At 46.4% G+C, this 25943-nt stretch overlaps 1 protein-coding gene across 1 annotated transcript in view; it reads left to right on the plus strand.

The window, feature by feature from the left end:
• Positions 1-115: 115 nt before the first annotated feature.
• CCDC149 (coiled-coil domain containing 149) overlaps positions 116-25943 on the plus strand; it is a 76160-nt gene continuing 50332 nt past the window's right edge. Inside the window, exons 1-3 of the mRNA XM_024202197.3 lie at positions 116-347; positions 11409-11570; positions 12766-12804. Of these exons, the coding sequence (XP_024057965.1) occupies positions 300-347; positions 11409-11570; positions 12766-12804 (249 nt within the window). The 5' untranslated portion in view covers positions 116-299. The remainder of the gene's footprint in view (positions 348-11408; positions 11571-12765; positions 12805-25943) is intronic.

A 25943-nucleotide genomic window follows, 5' to 3' on the forward strand; every position in this document is an offset into this window, starting at 1 on the left:
CGGGGCCGGGCGGTAGGGGGCGGGGCAGGCCGGGCCGGAGGGGCGGGGCTAGTTAGGCGGTGCCAGGAGGCGGAGCGGGGGCCAAGCCGGAGGGGGCGGGGCTGGGCAGCCTCGTACCAGGATGTAGGGGGCGGGGCTGAGCAGCCCGTACCGGGATGCCGGGGGCGACTCCGGCCCGGCAGGTGGCGGAGGAGGCTCCGCCTCCCGCGCAGGCGGCTCCGCCGAGCCCACGTAGCGCTGGCGCTGCCCGGCCCTGGAGGCGGTGAGGTGTTCCGGGGCGCTCCACTTGCCGCGCAGCCATGAGCTTCAATCGCACGGAGAGCGACTGGCAGGGGCTGGTGGGCGAGGTGAGGCGGCCTCGGCGGGGGGCCGGGCCGGGGGAGCGGTCCGGGGCCCCGGAGGGAGCAACTGCCGGCGCCTGGCCTCGGCGCTGTGCTCCGCGGGGGGATCCCGACCGGTGCCCGTGCGGGGCGGGGGGAAGGGAACCCGCCCGCGAGCGCTGCAGGGGGGCAAAGCCGGGAGCTCTGAGCAGGCCTGGACGTGGGCCGGCGTCAGGCGATGCTGGCTCCCGCCCCCGGTGAGCCGAATGGTTCCGGCCCCGAGCTGAGCCGGTTCCAAAGGAATAGCCTGGAGTGCAGCAGGCAGCGCCGCAGGTGCTGCAGTAACAGCTAGTGGAGCGGAGCCTGGGTGTTGCTCGTATTCCTGATCCTAATGGGTGTGTGCCACCACGTGACAGCCAGCCCCAGGATTGCTGATCCTTGGCCTTTGGTTTGCACCTTCTTTCCCAAAGCACTTCAAAGCTAGAAACCGTCCGGTGCGGACCCAAAACACTGCAGTGACCATGTATGGACTGCCGGACGTGGAGCCACGCCTGTAGAATAAGGAATGTGTTCCTTTCAATGACACTTCTTTTAAAAGTTTGTGATGACTTGGTTGGTGATAGCTTCTCAAGGTGGGCGCTCTACAGGCACAGGAAGGCAAGCTCCACAATGTTTAAGTCATTTGGCTGGCTTGTGGATGTTCCTTGCCCCCTCACTCTTCATGTGTAACTGCTAGGCATCCTTCAGAAGTTTATACAATGTGAAACTTCATGGTGCACTGCCTCCTATCCGGTGTGTGTCGCATGTTAAACATTGGCACTGGATAGCACAGCTGTAAATGACATTGTCACAAGTTGCTTTGGGCCCAAACTTTAAATTTGTTTTTCCTTGCATAAACCAACTTCCTGATTACTACCAGAAGGCAGTTCTTACTTAGGTACCGATCCTGTAATTGCCAGTCAAAGAGTCATAGGGGTTCACCTGTGCACAGATCGAATTGCAGCATTGGGATCCTAGGCCTTAAATTGCTTTAAGCTTTTAGATAGTGTCAACAGAAAACAAAGGTGGAGAGTGGATTGCACTTGAACATAAGCATGCTGTTGTAGCCAATAGTATGTATACACAGCTTTGTTCATGTTTGAGACAAAATAGACTCTAGTTTTTGTTCTAATCTTATTGCAAATGCAAGGCTTTAGACATCAACTTTAGAAGAATTGGGCACTTAAGTTGTGCAAAACCGTCTTTACGGTAGACAAAGATTTGGGCCTGTAGCCTCAATAGGTAGAAGTAACAATTCAATATTAAATGAGAAATATTATTTCTGTTTTACATGCCTTATACAAACCTCTGAACTATCTACACTTAACAGCCTGTTACTTTTTTTTTTTTTTTTAAACAATTGGTAACACATGCACAAACCCAAAACTAGCAGGCAACCACATAGACATCAACTTGAAATGTATTTAGGTTCTAGCAAGTGAGTTAAAAGTAGTATCAGGTAGTACACTGCCACTGTATCATGCCCACAACCTTTGCTGTTTTACAAGCACATTTTCCTGTTTACAAAAACAAAAAACTCTTCTCTCTCCTGCTGCTGTTTGAAAGTTCCCAATCTTACAATATGATTCATGTGGGTGAACCCACTGATTTCACTGGGGCTCTGCATGCATAACATTGCAAGATTGTGGTCTAAGGCCCTAATCTTGCAAGCAATACTCCAACACACAGCCATGAAGCTGTGACAACTTCCAGTGACATCAGTGGGAATTTGTGTGAGCATGGGGATCTATGCTAATTAAGCTACTTCCAGGATTGGGGTCTGTCAGCGCACACAATGCTGTGTCAAATACACAATAAGCTGGAAGACTGAAATATGCATTTTCTCAATTCTTCTGGTTTTTATACAGTATGAAGTATCAGGACAGAATTTTTCTCATCAGTCTTGGGGGAACATGGGGGATGGGGACAGAAAGGGTTTTTTTTAAATTATGGTGGAGGGAAATGTCCCTGGACTTCTTAAAAACACTCATGACTTTATTTTGCTCATCAGACCTCCAAAATATTTTAGCCTACAAACTGCAAGGGCTCTGATCCTGAAATTAAACCCATGTGGATGAGCCCTTGTGCCCATGCAGAGCCTCATTGATCATACCAAGTTTAGGCTATGGTTAGGGCCCTACCAAATTCACGGCCATAAAACGTCATGGACCGTGAAATCTGGTCTCCCCCGTGAAATCTGGTCTTTTGTGTACTTTTAACCTATACTATACAGATTTCACAGGAGAGACCAGCATTTCTCAAACTCGGGGTTCCAGCCCAAAAGGGAGTCGTGGTGGGGGAGGCACAAGGTGATTGTAGAGGGGTCATGATATTGCCACCCTTACTTCTGTGCTCCCTTCAGAGCTGGGTAGTTGGAGAGTGGCGGCTGCTAGGCAGGGCCCAGCTCTGAAGGCTGCAGCACAAAGTAAGGGTGGCACTACCATATCATGCCATCCTTACTGCTGTGTTGCTGCTGGCAGTGGCGCTGCCTTCAGACTTGGAAGATCAAGATTCAGTTTGCAGTTCTATCACAGATTTCCTGTGAACTTAGGCAAGTCACTTAAGCCTTTTGTTCACAAAAGTTCCTCTGGTTTAACTAAAACGAGTTTAAAAATCAGTTTACTTAAATCAGTACAAAACCGTGTGTGTACTGTCTTAAATTGATTTAAACTTGGCTTATATTAGGTGAAATTGCAAAGGATGAATATAAACAAATAAGTATGTAGGGACAAAATTAGAAAAGCCAAGGCACAAAACGAGAATAAAATAGCTAGAGATATAAAGAGTAACAAGAAAACATTCTACAAATACATTAGAAGCAAGAGGAAGACCAAGGACATGGTAGGTCCACTATTCAGTGAAGGGGGGAAAAAACAATAACAGAAAATGTGGAAATGGCAGAAATGTTAAATGATTTTTGTTTGTTTCAGTTTTCACCAAAAAGGTTAGTAGCGATAGGAAGTCTAACATACTGAATGCCACTGAAAATGAGGTAGGATTAGAGGCTAAAATAGGGAAAGAACAAGTTAAAAATACTTAGACAAGTTAGATGTCTTTAGGTCACCAGGGCCTGATGAAATACATCCTAGAATACTCAAGGAGCTGACTGAGGAGATATCTGAGCCATTAGCAATTATCTTTGAAAAGTCATGGAAGAGATTCCAGAGGACTGGAAAAGGGCAAATATAGTGCCAATCTATAAAAAGGGGTATAAGGACAGCCTGGGGAATTACAGACCAGTGAGCTTGGAAAAATAATGGAGCAAATAATTAAGCAATCAGTTTGCGAACACCTACAAGATAATAAGGTGATAAGTAACAGCTAGCTTTCTTTGACAGTGTAACAAGTCTGGTGGATGGTGGGGAAGCAGTATACAGTATGTAGTATATCTTGACTTTAGTAAGGCTTTTGATACTGTCTTGTATGACCGTCTCATAAATAAACTACGGAAATACAATCTAGATGGAACTACTATAAGGAGGGTGTATAACTGGGTTGAAAACTGTTCCAAGAAAGTCGTTCTCAGTGGTTCACAGTCAAGCTGGATGGGCATAATGAGTGGAGTCCCAAAAGGGTCGGTTCTGGGTCTAGTTCTGTTCAGTATCTTCATCAATGATTTAAATAATGGCATAGAGAATAGACTTATAAAGTTTGCAGACGATACCAACCTGGGAGTGGTTGCAAGTTCTTTGCAGGATAGGATTAAAATTCAAAGTGATCTGGACAAACTGGAGAAATGGTCTGAAGTAAATAGGATGAAATTCAATAAGGACAAATGCAAAGTACTCCACTTGGGAAAGAATAATCAGTTGTATACATACAAAATGGGTAATGACTGCCTAGGAAGGAGTACTGCAGAAAAAGGTCTGGGGGTCATTGTGGATCACAAGCTAAATATGAGTGAACTATGTAACACAAAAAAAGCAAACGTCATTCTCGGATGTATTAGCAGGAGTGTTGTAAGCAAAATACGAGAAGTAATTCTTCTGCTCTGTGCTGATTAGACCTCATTGGAGTATTGTGTCCCGTTCTGAATGCCACATCTCAGGAAAGATGTGGACAAATTGGAGAAAGTCCAGAGAAGAGCAACAAAAATGATTAAAGGTAAAACATGCCCTATAAGGGAAGATTGAAGAAATTGGTTTTCTTTAGTCTGGAGAAGAAAAGACTAAGGAGGGACATAACCGTTTTCAAATACATAAAATGTTGTTACGAGGAGGAGGGAGAAAAATTATTCTCCTTAACCTCTGAGGATAGGACAAGAAGTAATGGGCTTAAATTGCACCAAGGGTGGTTTAGGTTGGACATGAGGAAAAACTTCCTAACTGTCAGGGTGGTTACCGCACTGGCTGCCACATTTCTTGGGCAGTACAGACAGTTGGATACTGGGGAAGCAAGAGGGGTGAAAGAGGTGAATACTGTATCTCTATAGTCCAGAACAGGAAAAAAGTATCCAATGGGTACCACAAGAAGGCTGAACATGGGTAATAAGATCTGACGCAAAGACTGTAAATCCCTTAAGGGCTTGTCTACATTACAAAATATGCTCTTTGAATATGACTTTGAAAAATGAAATCAAATTACATGATGCTGACCTCTGGTTAAGGCAATGTAGACTAGGACAAATAGTGTTCAGTGATTCAAGTAACTGTGACTAAACTCTGATCCACAGTGAGCCTATAGAACCCCTACCTCGTGTACTCCATCAGCTGGAAAGCGTATAGCAGGGATCGGCAACCTTTGGCATGCGGCCCTTCAGGGAAATCCGCTGGCGGGCCGGGACGGTTTGTTTACCTGCAGCGTCCGCCGGTTCGGCCAATTGCAGCTCCCACTGGCTGTGGTTTGTGGTTCCAGGCCAATGGGGGCTGCGGGAATTGGTGTGTGGGCCGAGGGATGTGCTGGGCGCTGCTTCCCACAGTCCCCATTGGCCTGGAACGGCAAACCACGGCAAGTGGGAGCTGCGATTGGCCGAACCTGCGGATGCTGCAGATAAACAAACCGTCCCGGCCCGCCAACGGATTTCTCTGACGGGCTGCGTGCGAAAGGTTGCTGATCCCTGGTTTATAGTGAAGGAAGAAGGAACTGCAGGAAGAAAAAGGATTGTCTAATGGGTAAAGCAATTGACTGAAACCCAGAAGAACTGTTTTCTATCTTTGGCTTTGTCACAGACTTCGTATGTGATGCTGGGAAAGTCACTTAAACCAGAATTGTCACAGGTAGCTACTGATAGTGTTCCTCAGACCCAACTAGATACCTAAAGCCTAATTTTCAGGTGTGCTGAGCACTCAACATTGCAAGTGAAGTCACGGGAGAAGCCAGTGCTGACCTGTGAAAAGTCAGCCCCATGGCAACTCAAAGGTTACTCCATCATTAAGATACCCAAAATCAATGGATATTTTTGGAAATTTTGGCATTAATCTTTCAGTCTCTCAGTTCCCCATTTCTGAAATACCTCATGGGAGCAGGGGGTTGTGAAGATAAAGGCATTAATATTTGAGGGAGTGAAATATTAGTGATCTGGACTTCTTGTCCAAAAGATCTGATTATATAGTTTCAGCTCTCAAGAATGGAAATAGCAGTGGAAGAAGAAAAGTTTCAAGATCTTTTTATAGTACCATTGAGTTCCTACCAAAAATTAGGAGTTGCACTGATTCCAGAGTGTTGACAATACATAGAATGCAGTCCACAGTGATTCATAAGCAGAGGTTAGAGATGTTTTCATTACTCTTGCTCTCAGCAAGTTGGTGATTTGATGTGGAAATAATGGCAAGAAGGGAAATACCAAGGTATAAGCCAGTCATTTATACAAATGCAATATAGACAAGTTTCTAAACTATTTTGTGATATGAACTTGTCATGCATTTTTGTAAAAATCTAAAACCTTGACAGTGTCCCAGCTTCATCGGATTATTAGACCATGTCTGTACAGTAGCTGATGAGATCTAACCAGATTTGTCACTAAAAATAGCTATGGACAAATAGTAAGTGTTTGATGTAGAGAGGGTCACCTTGGCACAATTCCACTCTCCTGTAATATCAGTCTCTTATTCGGTTTCACTAAAGAAATTATCAGGTAGTAAAGCAGTTCAGGCAATAAAGTAGTTTGTCATATATATTCCTTTTAATTATTATGATCTGCCTTGTAGCAATTATCATTTGCTTTATTGCAGATAACAGTTAATTGGTAGATAAGTCACTAGGCAAATAAGGAAAGCTGTACGCTTTAGCTTTTTAGATTGAAGGTACGCAATCAGGTTCATGGGTAACTTCCTGTTTTGTTGGTTTTAGCTTCCATTGAAAAGAAAGCTTTCTTAGATTTTAAAAAACAATTTAATATAACCATTCAGAAGAGATGTGATTTTGTGTGTGTGTGTGTGATATAAAATATTTCACTGTCTACAATACATTAATTCTGTAATTTTGTTCATATCTCACTGATTGTACGGCATACTGTACGTAACCTTTTTTCTTCCGCTTGAGAAGAGGAAACCTCTGGCATTCATGTAAACAGAAGCAGCTATTAGATATTTTTTCTACAGACCACACTTAAAAATCACCCATTTCTTGCTTTGTTTAAACCAGAATATTCAAGTCTGTGTTGTTTTCTCTCTTAATTGGCACCATACTGGTTCTGGTCTCATTTGTTCAGATATGCAGATTTCAACAGGGCCCCATTATTTCCTTAAATACCCTCCTCTTTTGGTGTTCAGTTGGCCTCATTCACTTTATGGCCATTATTAATTCCTTTTTTCATTGGTAAAAAGCATATGCATATCATAGCGTCTGGCATGCCTACTTTGAATTCTGTCTTGATATAATTTGTTTTTCACCTTATAACGAATAGATTAGAATTGGGAACATAGTTCTGGAGAATCCGTTTTGGAGAATCATCAAACTTAGCAGAATAGGCTATTACTGTAGATTTTTTTTTTCTTTTGAAATCATAAGTCCACAGAAGCAAACCCCATATTATTTTTTAAATCCATTTAGAAGGTAAAAATGCCTACATAAAAATATCAGGCCACCTTTTGATGTATGGCTCTTCATCAGTATATAATTCACTAAGTCAGAGTACAATTCACTGTGTGTGTGGAGGAGATTGTGATGCCTTTTCATTTGGACCCTGAACACAGTTGTCACCATCTGTCCATGGTTCAGTCACTGACTGCCAGCCTAATTGATTAGGGAAAATTACCTACTTCCCATAAAAGGTGACATGTTCTTTCATGCTCTGAATATACTCCTAATGGAGGCCTGACATGGATGGCAGGATCTATTTTTGTTTAGCATTTGATCTATATTTACTGGTTGAAAGCCTGCATTTGTACTGCAGTATAGTTACAGGCTACCATGTAGCTCTTGTAACTAACAAATCTTTCTTTGTAATTCCATCTTATGGTCTGAAGGCCTGAATCTTAACGCTGGTTCTACCCAGCCAGTAATAGTGCTTGGAGGTAGTTGCTCATTGTGAACATCTGATATGAGGTGCTCAATTGCTGTTCCCCTCTCATTATACACATTGCATAACCAGTTCTATGATCCACATCAGGCTGACTGCATGTGTCAGTCCCCTTGTTCCTGGTCAATAAATGAGCATGGGGACTTTTTTTACAAGGAATTTTGTGTTTGCTTTCACTTTTATATGTATTAATGTACCTGTCCAATTGCCATTTCTGGTAGCTAGTAATTATTTGGGGAGGGAATCTGTGGGGCTTACGTATATGAGAACATTTGAATAAAGGAAAGGGAGCTCTTCAAAGAAGAATCCTTCATAAAGAAAAGGTTTGAAATTCAAGTGATTTATCAGCAAGACTGTTGGAGGCAGACTTTTATAGATAACTTTGAAAGGCCCTTCATAGATAATTCTCAGATCTCATATTTAGTATTGTTTTAATCCCTTCTATTTATCTTTTTCCTTTATTAGGGATATGTTATACCTTTATGTATGAAAACATTTCTATTAGTAGGATGGTTTTCTATTCCAACAGCTTTATTCACCTGAAGTCATAACTTTTGGCTTGTGATGTTACTTCCAAGTAGCAATTCATAATCTTGCACAGATATCCCTTACTTTTGGTTGGCTTTAAAGTGGGGTGGGAAAGAAACTAGAAATGGATGAGCAGAATTGTTTGTTGAAATTTAGAATTGTTTACGCTATCATTAGAGTAACTCTGACAGCATTAAGTTTTAGATTCTGGATGCCTTTCTGGGTTTTTACCAGGGATTTGCCACTTTCAAGGTGTCATTAAGGACACAAGTAGAGAGGTACAGTTGCTTTCATGAGGCTTATGCTAAGGCATCATAATCCAGAACCTTTATGGCAGTGTTTCAACTTCTTTGCTGCCAGGAATAAAATTAATCCAAGGTGGAAGTGTCCTCTCCAGGAGCTCAAATCCTTCTTGGAATTGCTTTTCATTTCCCTTTTGGTTTCGCAACTAAGCATTTGCCATTTTTGGAAGACATTAGCTGTATCAAACAGTCCCCCAACCTTTTCCTTACTCATTTTAAATTGAAGTTAAGTAAGTCAATTCCAGGCAAGTAGTATATATTAGTAATGATTTTTGTCCTGAAGAACTACACTGACTTGAACAGTATGGAAGTGCTGATGCTGTTGCTTTGTATAAGAGCCCATAATGACAAAGTATTCTTGTCAGAGTATATAATGAAACTATAAATTGTTTTCATGAATGCTATGATGTTTGGTCTCTTACAGGACAAATTCAAAATCTATTTAGTACCACATCTCCTATATGTGAATAATATCAAGTTTTACAGTATGTGCAGTAGAAATATAACACTTCTTCACAGACATCCTCTCATGTGTTTGGTGAGAGAGTCTGACAGCACATTGTAAAAACTGAAGCAAGTTGTCTAAACCAGTGTTTCTTGTTATGTAAAGCCTCTGCTCAAATGCAATTGTAAGATCTGTAATTTGTATCATTAAGTTCTGCAACCTTTTTGCAGACTTCGTAACTTCAGGTATTGTTAGCATAGCCTTTTAAGTTTTGTAACCTTTGCAAGCTCTGTAACCTTACCACTTGTATGAACTTCCAAGCTTTGTAATATCCCATCCCTCAGAGAGAGTGTGAACAAGGGAGTGTATGTGGGACTGGGCGGAGAGGAGCTGCAAGGAGAAAGGAGCCCAGAGCCAGGTGTGTCTGATATAATCTGCCCTGAGAAGGCAATCACGAAGTGCTGTAAAGAGAAGAACAACCTGGTATGCATGAAAGGAACTGGTCCGGGAATGCTTCTCGGTGATGGACACAGAAGGAAAACTCAGTGTACGTGACAGGAGCTGCCCAGTTCCAGAAAAAGGAAGCAGACATGCACACAAGCAGCTGCTGCTCCTTGACCTGCTCAGCAGCCTGGATCCGTGACCGCAGGCGGACACACCAGATCTACCACGCTTCGGCTTCTCGGTCTCCATGCTGTCTCCAGTAACTCTCCGCCGGTGTAAGTGTGTGGGTGCATGAGTGAATGTGTGCGTGTATGAATAAGCTCCATCTCTTTTCTATCTGACCCAACAGCGGCATCGTAATAAAACTAATACAAGTGTGACCCTGGGTTGGTTTTTAGGGGAACAGAGGTAACCGTTCTCAGACTGGGGCCACTGCTTGTTCAGGGAAAGCCCCTGGCGGGTCGGGCTGGTTTGTTTACCTGCTGCGTCCGCAGGTTCGGCCGATCGCAGCTCACAGTTGCTGCGGTCCCCTGCTCCAGGCCAATGGGGGCAGCAGGAAGCAGCGGCCAGTTTGTCCCTTGGCCCGCGCCGCTTCCTGCAGCTCCCATTGTCCTGGAGCTGCGAACCGTGGCCACTGGGAGCTGTGATCGGCTGAACCTGTGGTCGCGGCAGATAAACAAACCGGCCCGGCCTGCCGGGGGCTTTCCCTGAACAAGCGGCGGCCCTAGTTTGAGAACCACTGGTCTATTGAGAATTAAAATTCAGATATGGCAGAAAAGCATGATAAATGCATATATAATATATACATACACTTTCTCCCACTTTTTCTCTTAATATCAGGGGCTCAAGGGAAAGTTATGACTAGTACATAACTTTAACGGCCTGTACACCAGTGCTAGGAACCTGGGTAGTAACAAACAAGAGGAATTGGAATTGCTCATTTATTAGCATAAATTTGATCTCGCTGGTATTTCAGAAACCTGGTTTGATGATTCCCATGATAGGGATGTTACAATCAATTGTTAAAACCTATTTAGGAAGGATCAAGTGGGGGAAAGGGGAGGGGAGTGGCACTCTGCCAAAAATGGCATTACCTGTTTCTAAGTCCCTGATAACTCAAAAGAGAATGATCTGTAAGCATGCAGAATCAATGTCCAAACAGATAAAGCATAAGATGGGGTATTACTTGGTGTCTGCTACAGATGTTCTGCTCCCTAATGTGATTTGGATGACCAGCTCCTTATGCACATATCTATTGTGTGTAGGGGGGAAAAAAGCTGTGTGATTATGGAGAACTTCAGTCTACATGCTTGAGGTCTCATAGTGCCAATATTAAAAAAATGCTTGGAATTTCTAAATATTATGGATGACAATTTCCTAACTCAAGAAGTGTTGCAACCGATACCAGGGAATTCTATATTAGACCTAGTCTTGACAGATAGAGGAACTAATTACAGAACTAAAAATTAATGGTAATTTAGGTAATGATGATTGGGAATTCTTTAAAAACGTTTTACTATATGCCCAAAAAACCACCATCAAGGTTAAGCTGTGGAATTACCTAGCTGCTTCTGTGGATGGTGTGTAGGGGAAAAATGGCCAGGAAACTCTGTGACTTGAAACTGCTGGAATAATTTGACCCTAAGAGTTGATTTTAGGATTCTCTTGTCCAGCAAATACTTTCCCAGTGATTCTAGTATATTAAAGTCTACAGTTTTAACCTAGAAAGACACATACACAAACCTCTAAACCCTTACAGATAAATTGCTCTTAAAATATTTTCTTAAAGAATGCAAACTTAGTTTTCTCAGGTCAACACGGTCTTGTGAATTAATGCTTTGTCCGATTACTTTCCCTTTTCTCTCTTGCAGTATCTCATATGTAAAAGAAAGCTAGAAAGTAAAAAAGAAGCATTGCTGATACTTTCCAAGGAACTAGACACATGTCAACAGGAGAGAGACCAGTACAAGCTTATGGCCAATCAGCTGCGGGAACGTCACCAGTCACTGAAAAAGAAATACCGGGAGCTGATTGTATGTTACCTTATGAACATTGTAGTGATTTGGGCAAGAATGAACCTGAATTTAAAAAGTGTTTTCCTTTTGTGAGTGCAGTGTGTGCTGTAAAAATTAATTGTTTGCTATATTACTTCCAGGTGGTATGATCCCAATTCCACCATTATTTATTTGTTAAGCACTGATGTACTTGGCGCTATAAAAGTAGGCTTGGCAGGATTCGATTTAAATCGACAGATGTTGGTAAATGTCGGTTTCAGCTGCCACTCTGAAACCGATGATGGTAACAGTTGCTGTAGGTTCAACCTCCCCTCTGCACCTTGTGCCTGCAGGGATTGGTGTCACTGGCCCTGTGGCAGCACAGAGCCCTCTGCAGTCCTGCTGTCAAAGGAGTGAGTGAGTGAGTGGAGCCGTGACAATGGGCCGGTAACACTGGACCTCCGCAGATGCAAGGTGCGAGGAACACACAGGTCCTGGCGGGCAGAGCAAAGACCTCTGGCCAGAGCTGTAAGGAGAAGGACAAGCCTCTGGCCATGGGAGAGGCCACCTCACTGCTGAATGGCTCTTGCCCAGGGACGGAGCCATTCAGCGTGGGGTGATCTCCCTCCTCCCCCGCATTGAGTGGCTAGTCGTCGTCCTGGCAGCCCTGCCCGGAGATCTGTGCTCTGCCAAACCAGGACTGCAGCCTCCTCCGCACCTTGCACCCAGTGTCTTGGGCCCCTCGACAGCACAGAGAGCATCCTGCAGCTCTGCAGTGGAACCCCTCTGTAGCCCTGCTGTCAGTGCTGCCCTAACCCCTAACCTGCTCCCCTTAATTTCCTGCAACTGTAAAAATAAAAATAGTTAATTGAAGAAAATTAATTAATTGATTAAAAAAAACATTAAATTCTGCCAAGACTGTATATAAGGCACAAACAAAGACTGTTCCAATCCCAAGGAGATTAGTCTAAAAGTCACGCTACCATTTAAAAACTGACTGCAGTGTTATGCCATGGAGAACAATGCAGTAAATAAATCTTAACTTTCCAGTTCATGTTAACTTCAGAAGATTCTTGGAAGTGTCTTTAATCGAACTGCAACTTTTTGAAACCTAATTTTTGAAAACTATTGGTTCAGATACATTCTGGTGTGTTAAAGGCTCAGAGCCGCAAAGATTATATGGTTACCGATTTCCGAAATAAGCTGCTGATAAAATGCATCTCTTTATTTGTAGGATGGGGATCCCTCTCTTCCTCCTGAAAAAAGGAAACAGGTAGGCTTTTTCTGTTTTAGTTGGCATCATATATAAACTATTTTGTGAGAATTCAAACTCTTAATTATATTGATGTCAATAAAACAAAATCTGATACTCAAGTGGACATTCCAATTCACATTGGAAGACCATGAAGTCTTCAGTGACTCGTGCTTTCTTTTAAACATGTTAACTCCTGAAATATCTGAGCTATCATTAATAAACAGAGCAAATGGTTATGCCTATCATTTTACCTAAACTGAAATCAACAAGGATAATGAGAGTTGAGATTGCCTTCTTCATTTGTTTCTTATAGTTGGGTCCTAAAACAGGTGAACAATGGGGGCATCATGGTGTCAAAGGGGGCTTAGGAATGTGTTGAGTGTATACCAGTTACTTAGGTGCTCTTTCCAGTTGCATGCCCTCCTGGTTTTGGGAGGGTTTCAGTGGGGAGCTGTACTAATTGCTTATACTTATTTTAGGCCAGAGGTTCAGATACTGTGCTCAACAGAGTACTTGTTGGTCTGCAGAGAGTTGTCAGTTGCACGAGGATGGATCTTGGTTTCTACTGAGAAATACAAGAAATGGGAGGGTGTGTTGAAATGAAGAACAAAAATAACCATTGTAACTTCTCAAAAAGGGCAAAACATCTAGTGCACTGAAGACAGGCGAAAATACATGAATATTTTCCTGTTGTCTGTTATTTTTGTTTTTTTTTTTTTTTTTTTTTTTTTCCCCCCTGGGATATTACGTGAGCACAGATAGGAGGAAAGGTGGTCTGGGTGAGCCCAAATGAAAGGTGTCCATGAAACAGTCTCTCTAAGGTGTAGCCCACTCTATTGAGAGTTTGAGAATCCCCATTTTAGTCAGTCATCAGTCCCTCCTGGTGCCTAACATTCATATTAACAGCTTTTCCTTCTCAGTATCTACTGTAATTTACCATTTAAATAACCTAAATTCATATCCCTTTTAAATTCCAGAGGTGAAATCCCAATCCATATCCCCAAATGTTCAAAAATCAACTCAGGCCTAAAAAAATCACGAGATTGGCTTAGAAATCTTGACTTTTAAAAATAACAAATTATGGGTTCCTTTTTGTTTTGAGTCTCTAAACTTCACTCAGGTCACATTTTTTCTGCAACCTACAGAGCTTAAAACTTCCTTTTAAAAATTTAAATTTTAAAATGGTAACTGAGATGTTCATAGAACCACTTGACTCCAGGAGCTGCCATTTTAGGAAAAAACACCAAATATGGTGAGACTTGTGATAAACTCATAAGTTTTGGCAACACTGCACAATACTTCCCTTCAAAATGGTCTACAGAAAAGTGAGAAGAATGCTGAAAATAACGTATGCAGGAAGGTTAGAAAACAGCGCTTAGAAGGAAGTACATTTTAAGGGCTAAAGATTTAAATGTACTGTAAATGCTGCCTATGTGCACGGGAGTGAATTAAAACCACATGTCAACTTCTATTTTGAGTTTACTGGCTCTATTGTGTTAGTGACACCTGTGGAGCTGCCGTTCCACATATGCATGTCAGCATGTGGAAGGGACACCCCTCCATGTTTACCTCCTCCTTTAACTTTAGATTAGAGGGCAGAGAGGGGAGCTGGCTCCTCTGTCTCAGATCTGGTTGGCCAGAGGACTGGGTCAGAATCCCACTCCTGCCTTCCCATTGCCAGGCTGCTTCCCGTTGGAGAAGGAAAGTGCCACTCCACAAATGGAGCTTAGCTCTGCCTCACTGGGGACGGGATTGGTTGACTATAGGCTACTTGGGTGGCAGAGGGGTGTTGCTGGGATAAGACTGGGTTTGGGCAGCAAGCACGTGCTGTTGCTGCAGGGAGTAGGTCTAAACACAGCCTTAACCCAGAGCTGGGATATTGGCCCACAGAGCAGGCTAAGGCACTCCCATAGCCAGGCTGGAGGAGTAGGTGAAACCCAGCAGAGGAAGCCCTGACAAGCATGGAGACCACTGGGCTGGACACTACAATATAGCAGCATCCAAGATTCACAACTTGGAGCTCACACCACACCCAAACATGAGTGATCAGTGCAGGGGACAAGAGATACCCTCTTTTGCGGCTAAGGGACTCTGACTAATGAAACACTTGGAGGAGAGGAAGGTGATTAGGAACAGTCAACATGGATTCACCAAGGGCAAGTCATGCCTGACCAACCTGATTGCCTTCTATGATGAGATAACTGGCTCTGTGGATATGAGGAAAGTGGTGAATGTGATATACCTTGACTTTAGCAAAGCTTTTGATACGGTCTCCCACAGTATTCTTGCCAGCAAGTTAAAGAAGTATGGATTGGATGAATGGACTATAAGGTGGATAGAAAGCTGGCTAGATCATCGGGCTCAACAGGTAGTGATCAATGGCTTGATGTCTAGTTGGCAGCCAGTATCAAGCAGAGTACCCCAGTGGTCAGTCCTGGGGCTGGTTTTCTTCAACATGTTCATTGATGACCTGGATGATGGGATGGATTGCACCCTCAATAAGTTCGTGGATGACGCTAAGCTGGAGGGAGAAGTAGATACGCTGGAGCATAGGGATAGGGTTCAGAGTGACCTAGACAAATTGGAGGATTGGGCCAAAAGAAATCTGATGAGGTTCAACAAGGACAACTGCAGAGACTTTAGGATGGAAGAGTCTAATGCACCGCTATAGGCTGGGGACTTACTGGCTAAGTGGCAGTTCTGCAGAAAAGGACCTGGGGATTACATTGGACGAGAAGCTGGATATGAGTCAACGGTGTGCCCTTGTTGCCAAGAAGGCTAACGGCATATTGGGCTGCATTAGTAGGAGCATTGCCAGCAGATCAAGGGAAGTGATTATTCCCCTCTATTCGGCACTGGTGAGGCCACATCTGGAGTATAGCATCCAGTTTTGGGGGGCCCCCACTACAGAAAGGATGTGGACAAATTGAAGAGAATCCAACGGAGGGCAACGAAAATGATTAGGGGACTGGGGCACACGACTTATGAGGAGAGGCTGAGGGAACTGGGTTTGTTTAGTCTGCAGAAGAGAAGAGTGAGGGGGATTTAATAGCAGCCTTCAACTACCTGAAGGAGGGTTCCAAAGAGGATGGAACTAGGCTATTCTCAGTGGTGGCAGATGACAGAACAAGGAGCAATGGTCTCAAGTTGCAGTGGAGGAGGTCTAGGTTGGATATTAGAAAAAACTATTTCACTAGGAGGGTGGTGAAGCATTGGAATGGGTTACCTAGGGAGGTGGTAGAATCTCCGTTCTTAGAGGTTTTTAAGGCCTGGCTTGACAAAGCCCTGGCTGGGATGATTTAGTTGGGGTTGGTCCTGCTTTGAGCAGGGGGTTGGACTAGATGTCCTCCCGAGGTCTCTTCCAACCCTAATCTGTGATTCTGTTTCTAAACTGCTTGCCTGTCCCCTTCACCTGTCAGAATCCAGTTTAAAGGCTAACTCCATTGTTACTCTTGGTGGCTGTTTCTGACTATCAAGAATTAGTCAAAAAGCTGAGCAGTGTGTCTACAACCCCTTGTCATCAGATTTGTGCAGGAAGTACTGCTGGCCTTTCGCTAAAGCGCTAAGAGCCATGAGTGAGAATCCTGAAAGATAACATCTTCAGAAAAGCAGCGTTTGGAGGTAAGCAATCATCCCTTATCTACCACACGGATGTTGTGAAGATTGATTAATGTGATTTCCCTTTTGTTAAGGGGGTCTGAAGATGAAAAGCACTACTCATGTGCCAAGTACTAGTAATAAAATGAGACCTACCAGCTTTGTTCTGGTTTGTGGGTGAGTGACTCCCTTACTGTGAAGGGGCAGATGGAAAACTGCAAGATTGTTTGTCCTTGTAATGCTTCAGAGAATAGTATTCTTGTATATTTCAAACTGCACCTGCTCAGAAGAATCCTGTCTGCAGAGTGGAAGGACCCTAGTTTCTGCATATCTTTAGTCTTATAGAAACAGGGCATTCTGTGTGTTGTGAACGTGTAGGTCGAAAACTAGGATTTTTAGCAATGTTGCAAGTCTTGTTCTGTAGGGTGACAGTGTTTTTGTTTTTCTCATAATGTAGTTTAAAAAGAAAAGGTGCACTGAGAAGTTGAATCTAACAATCGTGGTACCCGTTTTCAAAATGTTAGGATCTTTTCAGGCCCAACCCCTCACGCTCCCTGTGCTCCTCTGCTTTCTCCGTTTCTTACTTCGCTGGAATAGAGAACCCTTGCCCATGGATAAATTTTAATATCCTTGGAAAACACCCCAATGTTCATTAATCATAACATTCTCAAAAGGCTACAAAGATCTTGTTTTTCTATTTTACCTTCTACTTGAGGCAAAGTTGTTCATCTCGAATTCTGAAAGCAACTGAAATGACTCCCATAAAACAATCACATGAGAGGATTTTCTTGTCGGGCAATATGGAGGCCTTTATTTAAGCAGAAAATAATCCTGTTTAGCTAGATCTGACAAATATTTGACCCACTAACACAGGGATCGGCAACCTTTGGCACGTGGCCTGCCAGGGAAAGCCCCTGGCGGGCCGGTTTGTTTACCATCCGTGTCCGCAGATTCGGCCGATCACGGCTCCCACTGGCTGCGGTTCACCGCTCCAGACCAACGGGGGCGGTGGGAAGCAGCGGCCAGCACATCCCTCAGCCCGCGCCGCTTCCCGCAGCCCCCATTGGCCTGGAATGGCAAACCGCAGCCAGTGGGAGCCCCGATCGTCCGAACTTGTGGACGCAGCAGGTAAACAAACCAGCCCGGCCCGCCAGGGTGCTTACCCTGGTGGGCCACGTGCCAAAGGTTGCTGATCCCTGCACTAGCAGCATGTGTCTGGGGTGTGGGTACAAAAATGCCCTTAATGAACACGCCCACTGAACAGTGCTTCTAGAAACTTGGTTATGAAAGGTACTAGCAATCTCAAGGTCCACTGTTACTGGTGAAGGAGTGGAAGTGAGCACTGGGAACAAGTGACATCTTAGAAATTGTAGCCTCCTTTACCTACCTGTATTCTTGTTCTGCAGCCCTTCCCAACTAGGACAGATCTGGGTAACTGTTTAATAGGTGCTCTGCTACAGAGGACCAGAGCTGACATGCAAAGGATTTCTTGGTTGACACACAAAACCCCACAATGGTTCTATATCTGTAGTTTCTAAATTGATAAACCTAAATATAGCTCCTTGATAGTATATTTATTTCTATAAAGAGCTTTGCATGGGGGAAAAAAATCCATGCTTCATATTTTTTAATCAGCCCTGTATTTACAAAAACACATCCCACATTTCTGAATTCCAGTCTTGAAAGTTATTAGAGGTGAGTAAAAGTGAGCAAGTCTTAGCAAAACATTGTCAGGCCCTGGGTGTAGAGTGACCAAATGTCTTGATTTTATAGGGACGGTCCCGATTTTTGGGTCTTTTTCTTATATAGGCTCCTATTAATCCCCGCCCCCCATCCCCAATCCCGATTTTTCACACTTATCTGGTCACCCTACCTGGGTGATGTATTTTTGTGCTAGCATCCCTGTGACTGATCTCAGAGAGCCTGGATCCTCTTCCAGGGGTTCTGTATTTATTTATTTTATTAGGTCATCATTGAGGAGGTTTTTTTCTGTCCAAGGAAATGTATGATGTGTAGACGGTGCATTTTGTTTGCTACATCCAGGTCACCATAGCTTCAAAACCATTTTGGGGGAAGACTGATGGTGAAAGGTTTAAGTTTAGTTTCTAATAAGATTGTAGTGCTAACAGAGGTCATCAAATTTTGTAGCTTGCAGTGAACAGGGGCCCTTGCTAAGCAAAGCAAGTTTCTGTGTTAACTACCCATCAACATCATATGAAAGCATAGGAGAACAAATTGCAATTAAACTTGCTATTAGTCACAGCCCTAAAGTGTACCTGATGTTTCAACAGACTTTTATCCTGTCCTCCCTTGTTGAAGGTATGGGTGTGAGAAATGGGAATATTGTAAGATATTAACATAAAGATGAGCTACTCTTACACATTTGTATCTAAATATTTAAAGGTATATTTTTTCCAGATATTTATCTTCTTCTTCGAGTGATTTGTTCACGTCCATTACACATTAGGTGTGCGCGCGTTGCGTGCACGGATGTTGGAAACGTTTTCCCTCAGCGGCTCCCGTCGGGCCGGCAGGGGTCTCCCCCGCCCCCCTGCCAGAGCGGCACCCCGCTCTAGCGTATATATATCCCTGCGGGCCCGACCCTCCCTCCGTTCCTTCTTACCGTCCGTGACGACGTTGGAACAACTCTTATCTCTCGCCTGAGAGTGTCCCTTAGCGTTAGTAGTATCAGCGTTAATGTTAGCAGTTATCAGTTCTTTAGTAGATAGTTAAGCTCCTTTGTTTTAGGTGTTTGGTCAAATCCCAACACCGGCCCTGGGTGGCGGGGCATGCCGCACGCCCAAGGCTTCAAGGCTTGTGCCACGTGCCGCAAACGTATGCCGATTAGCGATCCCCACGACTCGTGTCTCCGTTGCCTGGGGGAATCGCACCAGAAAGAGCGCTGCAAGATCTGTAAGGCCTTCAAGCCCAGGACTAAGAAAGAGAGAGACTTTCGACTTAAGCAGCTACTCATGGAAGCTGCATTACAGCCCTCTACTTCGACGCATCCGGCTGCGGCACCATCAGCCTTGGTGCGGAGTGCCCCGGCATCGGTTCGTGGTCCTGCACCGGTGGGGCACCCTAAGCCTACGGCACCGAAACAGCAGGACCACCCCTGGCACCGGTCGTCTTCGCCGACAAAATCGAAGGGCCAACCCAAGGCCCGAGGACGCTCCCCACATAAAAAGGTAGCGCCCGTGAAGACCTCGAGTGCGCCCAAGGGCATTGCTGCCCCAGGACAGATCCCTGTGCCAGTGGCTGCGGCGCCGAAAGGCCCGTTGAGCCCCGGGATAAGCGCATCAAGTGAGGAGGAAGGGCTGGAGGAGCTTTTGGAACAGCCCTCCACGCCGGACACGTTTGAGGCAGCAAGAGACCTCATCGAATTGTCCGCGGAGAGCCCCCTCCAGGCCAAAGACAAGCATCCGGAGCCGACACCGAGACTGCCATCCAGAGGCAAGCCGGCAATGGTGCACCCATCAGGGTCACCATCTCGGCACCATTCACAGCGCCGATCCCGGTCGAGCTCCGCCTCGGTGGACTCCTGGCTACCCTCGGCGCAGAGAGCCTCACAGGCGTCTGGCCCTAGCAAGCGCCCGGCACCGGTCCAGTGTTCCCCGGCTCCTTATTCGAACAGGCACCGGGACGTGTCAGTCACGCGATCCCCGAGACCGACCACTAGCAGTCATTCCCGGTCCCGAGGGCACCGATACCGGTCCCGGTCCAGGTCGACAAGGCGCCGCTCCCGATCCTGGTCCCGGTCACGGAAGCACCACTCTCCAACCCGGCACTGTCCCCCGGCACCACCATGGCCCTCAAGGTCACCGTCTGTGGTTTCTGAGGCAGACTTGGGCCATTCCAGCAGATATACCCACAGGGCACCAGTCAGCAGGGAACACCAAGTCGCTTGGCACCCACAGTGGGGCCCGCCAGGACAGTGGCCGTTCTGGACTCCGTGGGCCTACCACCAGCAAGGCCCCCCGTCCAGGGCCTCGAGATCCGGCCCCTCGGGACACCGGTCCCGCTCCCCGCAGGGGCGCCCCTCCTCTCACAAGGAGGCCACGGTCTCCAGACCACCGGAGCAAGAGAGAGCCGACACGGCACCGAGCCCGGTACCGTCTCAGGCCCGCTCAACTGGACAGACTCCAGAGGAGTTCCCAGCCAGTGAGGAGTTGCAGGAAGGGTTAGAGGAGGAAGCACAGAAGGCCTTAACTTCTTCCTCCTCGCCAGATGAAGCCGTGGCGGGCACGACAGTATCAGGCCCTCACCCGATTGACCATCGGGCACACCAGGAACTACTCCACCGAGTAGCCCTCAATTTGAGGTTACAGGCGGAAGAGACGGTAGAGCAGGAGGATCCCATGGTGGACATCCTAAGCCCTGAAGGCCCCTCCAGAATCGCTCTTCCGCTCATAAAAATGGTACAGTCTAATTATAAGACAGTATGGCAAACACCGGCCTCCAGTGCACCAACTGCGAAGGGCGTAGAGAGGAAGTACTTCACCCCCTCCAAAGGGTTCGACTTCCTCTTTTGTCACCCGACACCCTGTTCGCTGGTTGTATCTGCGGTCAACGAACGAGAGCGACATGGCCAGCAAGCCCCGGCCCCCAAGGCCAAGGAGGCAAAGCGCTTGGACTTCTTTGGTAGAAAGGTCTACTCGTCCGGGGGCCTCCAGTTAAGGATCGCTAATCAGCAAGTGATTCTGAACAGGCACAATTTCAATTCTTGGGCATCAGTCTCCAAGTTTAAGGACTCCCTGCCCCAGGGTTTACAACCCGAGTTCGCAGCCATAGTGGACAAAGGGAAGGCGGTAGCCAAAACCTCTCTGCAGGCCTCCCTTGACTCCACGGACACAGCTACCAGGACAGTCGCGTCAGGAGTGGTGATGAGGCGCTCGGCATGGTTACAGGCTTCAGGCCTTCCACCAGAGGTGCAAAACACCTTGCAAGACCTCCCGTTCGAAGGGTCAGGCTTGTTCTCGGACCAAATGGATGCCAGGCTACATAGCCTCAAAGACTCCTGAGCAACCCTCAAGTCGTTGGGAATGCACACCCCAGCGACACAGAGGAAACCTTTTAAGCCCCAACCACCGCAGCAGAGACAGTACCACCCTCGCCCCAGGCAGGAACCGTACCGCAGAAGGGTCAGGGACAACAGGCGTAGGCGAAACAACACGCCTAACCAAGGCCAAGGCAAGCCGCAGCCTGGCAACAAGCAAGGATTTTGAAGTTGCGAACGAGGACAGCGTACCGACCCTCATACTGGATCCTCCCCTATGTTTCAGGGACTGTTTGTCCCATTTCTAGCGTGCTTGGTCCCGTATAACATCGGACCGTTGGGTTCTTCACACGGTGGAGGTGGGATACACCCTTCAGTTCTCCTCGCCCCCCTCCCTCCCACCCCCCATCCCCGTCCCTCTTCAGGGACCCCTCTCACGAGCAACTCCTTATACAGGAGGTGCAGGAACTCCTCAGAGCAGGGGCGGTGGAAGAGGTCCCTCCAGACCTAAGAGGGAAAGAGTTCTACTCCAGATATTTCCTTATTCCCAGAGCAAAAGGGGGTCTCCGCCCTATTTTGGACCTTCGCAAACTAAACAAATTCTTAGTGAAGGCCCGCTTTCGCATGGTCTCCCTTGGCGCTTTTATCCCATCCCTGGATCCGGGGGATTGGTACGCTGCCCTCGATATGAAAGATGCTTACTTTCACATCGCCATCCGCCCTGCTCACCGGCGGTTCCTGTGTTTCATCATCAACCAACACCATTTCCAATTTACGGTCTTGCCCTTCGGCCTAGCAACAGCCCCTCGAGTGTTCACGAAATGCATGTCCGTGGTGGCAGATTTTCTTTGAAAAAGAAAAATGCGGGTATAACCGTACTTGGACGACTGCCTCCTCGCGGGCAGGTCAGAGGATGAGGTCCGCTCCCACGTGGCACTGGCGTTACAGGTGTTCCACAAGCTCGGTCTACTGGTCAATGTGCCCAAGTCCTCACTGATCCCCACGCAGAGACTGGACTTCATAGGGGCAGTCCTGGACTCGGTGGAGGCACGAGCAAGTCTTCCAGTTCCCAGGTTCCTGGCCATTCAAAGAGCCGTAACCTCCATTCAACAATTTCCCACGACCACAGGCAGATGCTGTATGCAACTCCTGGGACACATGGCGGCTTGCACACACGTAGTCAGACATGCTCGCCTGAGACTCAGACCGTTACAGCTGTGGCTAGCCCAAACGTATCGCCCCAGCAGAGATCCCTTGGACCTGGTAGTGACAATCCCAGCTCGGGTGTCGAACTCCCTCCGCTGGTGGCTCGATTGATAGCAAGTTTGCGAAGGGGTCCCTTTCGCTGCACCGCAGCCCACCCTGACGCTAGTAACAGATGCGTCAGACCTGGGTTGGGGGGCACACTTAGGGGACCTACGGACCCAGGGCTTATGGTCCAGGGAGGAAAAGTTGCTCCACATCAATGTGAAGGAGTTAAGGGCAGTTCGCCTCGCCTGCCAGACCTTTCACGCTACCATAGAAGGCCACAGCATGTCAGTTCTGATTGACAACACTATCGCCATGTTCTACATAAACAAGCAGGGCGGGTCCCGATCTTCTCCCCTCTGTCACGAGGCGCTCCTCCTATGGGACTTCTGTATAGCCCACTCAGTCCAATTGGTGGCAGCATATCATCTGGGGGTCCAAAACGGGTTAGCAGACCACCTCAACAGGTCGTACCACATGCACGAATGGACCCTGAGAAAGGACGTCCTGCGTTCAATTTTCCAGAGGTGGGGTATTCCCCAGGTGGATCTCTTCGCCACCAAGGACAACAGCCAATGCCCTCGGTTTTGTTCATTACAGAACCTCAGCCCAGGCTCATTGGCAGATGCCTTCGCGATTCAGTGGGGCGGGAGCCTGAGGTACGCCTTCCCACCATTCCCGCTCATCCACAGGGTCCTGCTCAAGACCCGCAGGGACAAAGCGACAATTATTCTCATCGCACCGGCGTGGCCGCGCCAGCATTGGTTTACAACCCTGCTGGAACTGTCGTTGACCGCCCCGATTGCCCTACCTCTGCACCGAGACCTCATCACGCAGGACCGGGGTCGCCTACTCCACCCAAACCTACCATCGCTACATCTCATGGCGTGGAATCTCTCTGGCTAAACGCTACGGAGAATAGGTGCTCCCACCAGGTCCAACAAATTCTCCTTGGTAGTAGGAAGCCCTCCACAAGAGCGACCTACCTTGCCAAATGGAAGAGGTTCTCCCACTGGTGCGAGCCTAATCACATACAGCCTCTGCAGGCCTCCATCCCATCAATACTGGACTACTTGCTGCACCTCAAGCATCAAGGGCTCGCCCCCTCCTCAATTAAAGTGCATCTGGCCGCCATATTGGCGTTCCACCTGGGAGAGTTGGGTTTTTCGGTATTTTCCAACCCCACAGTAGTCCGATTCCACAAGGGGCTGGAAAGGGTGTTTCCCTACTCACGCCTGCCGGTCCCTACATGGAACCTTAATCTGGTCCTAACTAAACTCATGGGACCACCCTTTGAACCCCTAGCCTCTTGCTCTCTCATGCACCTCTCATGGAAGGTAGCGTTTCTAGTGGCCATTACATCGGCTAGGAGGGTATCGGAGTTGAGAGCCCTCACTTCAGAACCCCCTTATACAATTTTTTTATAAGGACAAGGTACAGCTGAGACCGCACCCCAAATTCCTCCCTAAAGTGGTCTCACAATTTCATATGGGGCAGGATGTTTGTTTACTGGTGATCTTCCCCAAACCCCATACAGACCCAAGCCACCGCAGCCTGCATACCCTTGATGTCCGTAGAGCCTTGGCATTTTATCTGGAATGGACCAGGCCATTCCGCAGGTCGACACAACTGTTCATTGCCATTGCAGAGAGAATGAAAGGCCAGCCTATCTCGGCACAACGATTATCATCATGGATTGTGCTTTGCATCCGCACATGCTATGAGCTCACCAAAGTACCAGCCCCGGCCATCAGGGCTCACTCGACTAGGGCCCAAGCATCCTCGGCGGCTTTCTTGGCGCAGGTTCCACTCCAGGAAATCTGTAAAGCGGCCACCTGGTCGTCGGTGCATACATTCACAGCCCATTACGCAGTCCATCATCAAACCAGAGAGGACGCGGTGGTCGGCAGGGCTGTGCTTCAATCAATCGTTACTTGACTCCTACCCTCCTCCAATGGTAAGCTTGTGAGTCACCTAATGTGTTATGGACGTGAACAATCACTCGAAGAAGAAAAAACGGTTACCTACCTTTCGTAACTGTTGTTCTTCGAGATGTGTTGTTCACCTCCATTACACTTCCCATCCTCCTTCCCCACTGTCGGAGTCACCGGCAAGAAGGAACTGAGGGAGGGTCGGCCCGCAGGGATGATTGATATACACATACACACCACACACACACAGCGCCGCTCTGGCGGGGGGGGGACCCCTGCCGGCCCAACGGGAGCTGCTGAGGGAAAAAGTTTCCTATGACCGTGCACGCAACGCGCGCACACCTAGTATGTAATGGACGTGAACAACACATCTCGAAGAACAACAGTTACGAAAGGTAGGTAACTGTCTTTTCCATTTCCCCCACCACCTCTTTAAAAAACCAAAACACTCTTTTCTGGCAGTATCTAAAGGTAGGAGGATGTGACGTTGTGCAGTCTATATGGTTTTATAAAAACATGATAATAAGTGAATATAATGTAACTGGGATAGTTTTATAAAAATTTGATAAGTGACTATAATGCAAATGGGATATGCTTCGTGCAAAAGGTCTCTTGTAAGGTATCATTACGAAGCTTATAATCTACCGAGTATGATCATCTGATTTGTATAAATGTACCACTCTTGTATCTAAAACTAGAAATATAAAACATAACTCTGAGGGCCTATTGTAATTATGTAAAGTGTGGGCCATTAATGATGGTTTGGAATCTTGATGACTCCCATTAACAAGGACCATTGTCTGCAGATGACTGTGTTTACCTGTGAGTCTTCCTGTATATGTGTGTGCTGGCAAGTGAGTAATGAAGTCTTGCAGTGATATGTGATCATGTCATCTGAACTGGAATCCATCTTTAACCTGGTGCTTTTCCAGTGAGGGGGGGTGAAAACCCAGAGGGACAAAGAGTTCCCGCCTTATGCAAAAGATATATAAAGGGGTGGAAGAGAACAGAGAGGGAGAGGAGCCATCATGGAGAATCCCCTAGATAACACCTAAGCTGGAACAAGAGCTGTACCAGGGGAAAGAATTGTGCCCAGGCCTGGAAGGTGTCCAGTCTGAGAAAAACTTACTGAAGCATCTCTGAGGGTGAGATTATCTGTATTTAGTTTGATTAGGCATAGATTTGCGCATTTTATTTTATTTTGCTTGTGACTTACTTTGTTCTGTCTGTTACTACTTTGAACCACTTAAATCCTACTGTCTGTATTTAATAAAATCGCTTTTTATTTAGTAATTTACTCAGAGTATGTATTAATACCTGGGGGAGCAAACAACTGTGCATATCTCTCTATCTGTGTTATAGAGGGCGAACAACTTATGAGTTTG

This window comes from Terrapene carolina, unplaced genomic scaffold (assembly GCF_002925995.2).
Source record: "Terrapene carolina triunguis isolate 2854851 unplaced genomic scaffold, T_m_triunguis-2.0 Scaffold66, whole genome shotgun sequence".
Classification (NCBI taxonomy): Eukaryota; Metazoa; Chordata; order Testudines; family Emydidae; genus Terrapene; species Terrapene triunguis.